This window comes from Macrobrachium rosenbergii, chromosome 27 (assembly GCF_040412425.1).
Source record: "Macrobrachium rosenbergii isolate ZJJX-2024 chromosome 27, ASM4041242v1, whole genome shotgun sequence".
Taxonomy (NCBI): Eukaryota; Metazoa; Arthropoda; class Malacostraca; order Decapoda; family Palaemonidae; genus Macrobrachium; species Macrobrachium rosenbergii.
This window is the reverse complement of record NC_089767.1, coordinates 41547947-41554508: the sequence shown is the minus strand read 5'-3', so window position 1 is coordinate 41554508 and position 6562 is coordinate 41547947. Positions and strand designations below refer to the sequence as shown.

The 6562-nt window shown below is 37.7% G+C and overlaps 2 protein-coding genes across 3 annotated transcripts in view; one reads left to right on the top strand and one right to left on the bottom strand.

The window, feature by feature from the left end:
* LOC136853334 (uncharacterized) overlaps nucleotides 1-5966 on the top strand; it is a 13521-nt gene extending 7555 nt beyond the window's left edge. The window contains exons 2-8 of the mRNA XM_067128696.1: nucleotides 1493-1590; nucleotides 1862-1998; nucleotides 2931-2990; nucleotides 3164-3263; nucleotides 3514-3653; nucleotides 4801-4963; nucleotides 5821-5966. Of these exons, the coding sequence (XP_066984797.1) occupies nucleotides 1542-1590; nucleotides 1862-1998; nucleotides 2931-2990; nucleotides 3164-3263; nucleotides 3514-3653; nucleotides 4801-4963; nucleotides 5821-5966 (795 nt within the window). The 5' untranslated portion in view covers nucleotides 1493-1541. The remainder of the gene's footprint in view (nucleotides 1-1492; nucleotides 1591-1861; nucleotides 1999-2930; nucleotides 2991-3163; nucleotides 3264-3513; nucleotides 3654-4800; nucleotides 4964-5820) is intronic.
* Nucleotides 1-6562, bottom strand: part of LOC136853712 (vascular endothelial growth factor receptor kdr-like) — an 80527-nt gene that overhangs the window by 45408 nt on the left and 28557 nt on the right. The window lies entirely within an intron of this gene.

The following is a 6562-nucleotide window of genomic DNA, read 5'->3' as shown; positions in this document are numbered from 1 at the left end:
TAAATGGTCGACAAGTTAGTTACCGTTGATATTTGCATTAATTAACATTAAAAAATCTTCAGCTTTGATAAGGTTATGCTAATGACCTCTATTTTCTCTGAAGTATAGTTTGGACAGCTTTTGCTCTCGAATAATGACGATATCCGTCACTATCGCTTTATTCCAAATGCAGTGAGGATGGTTCAGCGATCACTTCAACTCAAGATGTAGTAATAATCGCCTTGCGGTACTCCTACAATTCACTAGGGAGAGCGAGAGAGGATGCTGATTTTTTTGAGGAAAAGAATAAAATTTTAAGAACTAATCTTGGGACATCGTGCCCAATTCCCGATTTTGCCTAACCTCTCAAGACGTAGATCATTACCCGAATACCAGTTATCGTTAGTATTAAGGTAAACTCGTTAGGATCCCACCCCTTGGATCATGCAATTCATTCCTCGACGAAAGTAAGCCTCCCTAAACAAAAATTCTCATAATGCAGATTATGCTGAACCCCTGGCTGTGGCTATGAAGTCACAAACGTCCCAGTTTGCGTTGTTATCACGTCTAAATGACCGTCAGAATCCTGAGGAGCAATAATGGTAGGTAGTGCCTTTAGGCCTGCTGCTAGTTCGAAGTCTCATATTTTAAATAACAACTGTGGACACATGCACTTCTTTCTCAGGAAAAATAAGAAAAACAAACTCTAATGGACAGATGTCATTGTGTTACCGCATCTATATCTCTCTTCGCCTTAATTACTCCATAGCAATGAGGGAAAGTGAGACAAACTGTTATTACTTATTTCTTCTGTTTTTCCCACAGTCTTTCTTCATTTTCAGGTCCGACTTCGAACTAACATCTAATAGTCTTTATTTATCTGAAGCTGTTGTTTTCGAGAACCTCAGCACAACATAACATAACTCTTGGTCACGTTCACTCTCAACTCTCCCATGCTGTAAAAACCGAGGAAATCTGCACCAACTGCGGAGGCACCAGATGAAAAGCCAACAAGAGCGGTCACTGCTATATTCATACTTCATTGGCTGAATTGTAGCTGAACCAGTTGTGCAGAACACTTCCACAATATCAGCCGTCCTGCACAACTACACAGAAGACTCATGGAACCTGCTAATTCTTAGGTTGTTTTTATAGTTTTTCTAAGAAGAAAGGAGGGACATTTTCATCGTCACATTTGTGTAAGGAGGGCGGATACATGTGTGACTGGATGAATTGATACATATCTAAAAAAGGTGTAGCCTAACTGTAGAAGAGAGCAGTAGGTCTATTCTCAACACTTCTAGTTGCAGGCCATTTCTTTACAAGACTTAATAAGAAAAGCTGAGGAGATGCAAAAAATAACAACTATCTTGACATTCAAAACTTGTGATATAGTTGAAATGAACCCCGGAGTAACGTGTAGCAGTAGCTACTCGTTTTCAACTTGAGGACAATTTCAAAATGCTCTGGGGACTAAATTACTCATCTACGCAATTGTTGCTTTCTTTTACAGGGTTTCCATCAAAACTTTTACATGGTGATGAAAGGATTCTATCTCCAGAATGCGTGAAGTGAAAGTCTACATTTTGCTTCTCGGGTTAAGTTTTACAGGTAAGACCTAGATGCACAATTCCTTCCCTTTTATTTTATAATAAAACGAGCTCACAACAAGCAAGGATCAGCACAACCCATAAAGGACCTACTATGTATGTCATTCATCTAGATATCTGTTTGAAGCATTTTCCTAATTGGGACAGCTAGACTGCGCCTTGTATAACTTTCGCTTTGCACTGTGGCGGCGTAACAACCTTTCCTTATAGTTTAGTTACAGTGCATCGAGAAGTGATGTTACCAACTCTTTAAAAACTCCTTTTCATTTTAGCGGTATGCAGTCAGCAGGATGCCAAGCCCCCAAGGATCCTAGAAGGGGAACAACTTCTGGCAAATGGAACTGTAACACTGACTTGCGTGGGAGACGAACCTCTCGTCTGGACATACAAATACCAGGACTGCCAAGTTGTAAGTCTCTCCCCATTAGGGTGCGCGCAAGTGTTGCATTTGCGCTGAATACAGGGCTATATATTGGCCAAGTTGAACTGGGAAATTTTAAACAGCAGTTTTTCTTTTCATGACATAGGACCCAGAGATCATGTGTTTAAGAATGCTAGGGAGGAAAAGAAGGCTAGTGACCTAAACAGATGCAAAACATCGCAGAAAACTGAAACTTGCCGTGTTCCTGCCATCACCAACCACTACCAAATAACGTGGAAAACGAATCTTGACTTTTAATAACAAACTTTCTTAACATCACTGGCTTAGTTCTACGTTACACAATGTTCACTTGTGAATCGCTTTTGTATTTTACTGAGTTTGTATTTATTTATTTACTCGATGTCTAAATTTCACCGAACTTTACAAGAGAGTCAGTTAACCCCACGAAACATGTCATGCCTTCAACTGCCACTTTTATTTTTTGTGTCAACAATATTTGGATTGCCAGGTTTACTGACTGCTGCTTTCCTTTCGCCCCACACCTCTGGAATTCTCTTCCTGCTTCCTTTTTCCCCCATTCATATATATTCTTCCCTCGTTTATCTTCTTGTTTCCAGCAGACCTAAACTGGACAGGGGACCAATTGAACAATCTCCTCTCTTTTTATATACCTACTCTTTTCATGCCTAAGGCACTATCTGTACTCTCCTTGACAAAGCTGACACCCCCACCTCCTTACACCCTTTCGCCATTAATTTTGTCACAACCAAGACTTCTCTCCAAGTTTTCCCCAGTGGGCATACATATTTTCATACCACTGATATGAATTTCATGTGTAAAGTGTTTCTCTTATAAAAAAATGCTTTCTTTCTGTAAACTAACTCGAACATGTGTTTAATTTTTTATTACCCAAGCAAGTTTTTTTTAATGCATTCCTCATCTGATCATCTTTATTTCAGGAAATGAGAAACCAACCCCGGACTTTGAAGACAGATGACAAATATCAATCCAAACTGGAGGTATAAGAAGAATCCAAGACATATATGTTTGATATACAACAGTGAAGGCAACAAGCTTATGACTTTGAAGGCAGCAAGTTTTTTATATATACTGAATTTTGTACAGTACAAAGAGTGACTATGGCTCTATTTTAACATAACTTCTAAATGATGTTACGCCTGTTATATTTCAGCTAAGTGGCATTAACAGTCAGGGCCATTACCACTGCCATTATGAGAACACTAGCCTGAGTGACCCCGGGGCATCTGCCAGTACTTATGTCTACCTTTTTTGTAAGTGACAGCGCTTCTTCCTTCAACACAAACTTATGAAAGTCGATTGTTTTGATGAAAAATTCCACTGCCATAGAAATATAACTTGTTTAATTTACGAGTCTCTACCACATTCCAAGAGTTCATTTTCATAGAATGTTATTCGACAATGGCAGATATAAAATGTCACTCTCAGTGCTGTTCTCATTTAAGAATTTAAAACCTCAGCATCAATAACAAATCTTTCAAGTTAAGCTGCTTTTCTCTACAGCTGATGAAGAAGACTTTGCCGAACCTGATTTAGGTCCGTGTCAAAACCATAAGGAAACAGGGCATGTCGGTGGCCAAGTAGTACTGGACTGTAGACCCACCCAGCCCAATCTTACAGTTGTTGTTGAACATGGTGGCAAGGTAAGGAATTAATTCATCTGTACTTCGTAACAGACAACCTACGTTTTTCGATGTTTTATCTGCAACCTTCGTTATATCAGTAACAACAGACTTTCGTTAATCACTGAATAAGTAAGACGTAACCTGACAACGCCAATTTTAGCCTAGAGACTACATTTGCATCTTGTATTATTTAGATTTAATATATAGCCATATCCGCCTACTTGAATTTCAACAACGAATTTTAACCTGCAACTCAAACCAAAAACTTCAAGGTTTTAACTTTCAAGTTAATAGGTATAATCTGTGTTTTAAGCTGCAGAAGATTATGCTAATAAAATTTTGAAAAAGAAGACAACTTTACTTTATTAACTAAAAATGCAACTTAAAATTCAACCTATGATTTACAAAGTATAACTTTTAAAGTGGTGCTCTACACTCAGTAACACTGAAGTTATGAATTATAACCTCTATCTTACAACCTACAACATCTAACCACAGACGTAATCCTTAACCTATGAATTATGACCTTAATATAACCTAGGTCCATGAATTATAACATTTAAACTTTAATAACTGAGGCGTAACTCGCAATTTTGCCCGTTGATTTATAGTGTATATTATACAGCCCTTAACTGATGAATATATTTAACCTGTGACTCTCATACTTCAGTTTCAACATTTACCATGTTTCAGTATTTAATTTCCACCTTTTAACCATAACATCATCCTTTAATAGTACTTAAACTTTTCCCTTGAGAGCCACTACTAGCCCCACCTTTTTCTCGTTAACATCAACTCTCACTCTGTAACTCTTGACATCTCATCCATTTATTCTTATCTTGCAGACTGAAACATTTTAGCCTTTAACTATTAACGTTTACAATTTAAATCTTACAGTTTCACCTTTAATGTCAAGACTTCAGTTTAATTAAATATTTTACATTGTAACCTGTGACTAGGCTTTTAACCTCCAGTGTCAAGGTGTTTCTTGAAACTGGAAGATTAAATTTGAGCTCTTCAGCATGCAAGTTTTTACCACTCATTTCAAATATTTTAGCGTTTGACCATAAATTTTTAATCCTGAAGCTTATAACCTTCAGCTAAACCTTCCAATCCCAGCCAATAACCTCAGCTTTTTTATGTCACCCCTTTTCATCATATGAAGGAGATACACAGAGGTCCTTTGGAGGATCCGAGGGCGGGCTATGAGCTCAGAAACCTGACGGAGGACAGCAAGGGACAATATAAGTGTTATATTTTTAGCGGTTATATCTATAAGAACGGCAACAAGAGTATTGAAGTGGAAGGTACGGCCTTCATTCTTGAATGTCTCTCTCTCTCTCTCTCTCTCTCTCTCTCTCTCTCTCTCTCTCTCTCTCTCTCTCTCTCTCTCTACCTTGTGCTCGCGCGCCCGAGTGTGTGTGTGTGTGTGTGTGTGTGTGTGTGTGATAATAAATCTGAATAGTGATGGAATAGTGATATCTTAATAAAGATTTTTCTAAATAAAATTTGAAGCAACAGTAATTAATTTTGACATTTTATATGCGACAATGCAGACCAATGTCGTGTGAAACCAAAGCAAGCTTAAGTGTGGCAAAACTTTCAGTGTCCTTCCTCATTTTGATCTCTGTGTTAATCTGTAAACGAGCAGAACGAAATGTCACTTTTCATGTAATCATGAAAAAAAATCCTAATAACTTGGCCAAAAAAAAAGGTACGTTTTTCTCATATTGTATAAACGGATAAAACAAAACTCGAGGAAGAGAGAAAGATGAAAAGTGAAATTTCCGGCTTTACATTGAGTGCATCCTGAATAACGCTTCAAATCTTGCAATGGAAGGTGGAGCCTCTTCACTTAAACAACACTACATCATACGTTTGTATGACCTCAACTATATATACTTTCATATTTGCATGTGTGTATACATATATAGATATGTGCATGTGTGTGTGTGCGCGCGCGCGCATGTATGAGTCTGTATGTGTACAGGTTTCGCACTACTATGATAACTGTAGGCATAATTGAAATTATGAGTGATACCTGTCCAGATAAATGAATCAAACTCTGTAAATGTGATAATCCCACTTTGAAATATTGGATATAGCGATCAGCAGAAAGATAATCTGGTACTTTCAATGTCTGTATAATGTGTCCACTGGCTTCATTCTGTCTCAAATGTTTCAGTTAAAGGACCTCTGAAACCGCCAAGGTTGAACATCGCCAAGAATACTTTTCCAGTGGTGGGCTATGACATGAAACTTTTCTGCCAAATTTTGGATAACAAATTCCAGTCGCAGCCCACTTTACCTGGACTCTGCCCAATGGAGTGAGTAGATATATATATATATATATATATATATATATATATATATATATATATATATATATATATATATATATATATATATATATACATACACACCAGCAGGTATGGCTACTTTGTATATATGTTTTTAACTATACACGGTTTCCCCGAACATGAACTGACACCAGAGACAAGACAACCTTCCAGGTCAACTGCCCATTCACACCTAAACTGTCCCACCGCAGATGAAAGGACTGAGCAGAAAACCTTTGCACAAAACGCTCTCATCCATCCTTTCACACGAACTCCTCATTTCTCACCTTTCCAGTTCTTTTTAAAGCCACATATACTCGGCAAACAGTTCATCTGTTAATTTGTTAATTGATCCGTTTTTCTAATAACTGATCTCTTTCTGTATTTCCCATTACCTTCTGTTACGTTTTCGAATGAACACCGAATTCTTTGGAAGCTTGAATTTCAAGTCAATGGCCCCTGTGAGCTTGTCCCATATGAAAAGGCTTCATCTCCTGAATAACAACAATAATAATAATCTAAACAACTTCCTCTTTCTTTCATACATACTCACATTCACAACTCTGCCTTCACAAGGGGAACAGTTCC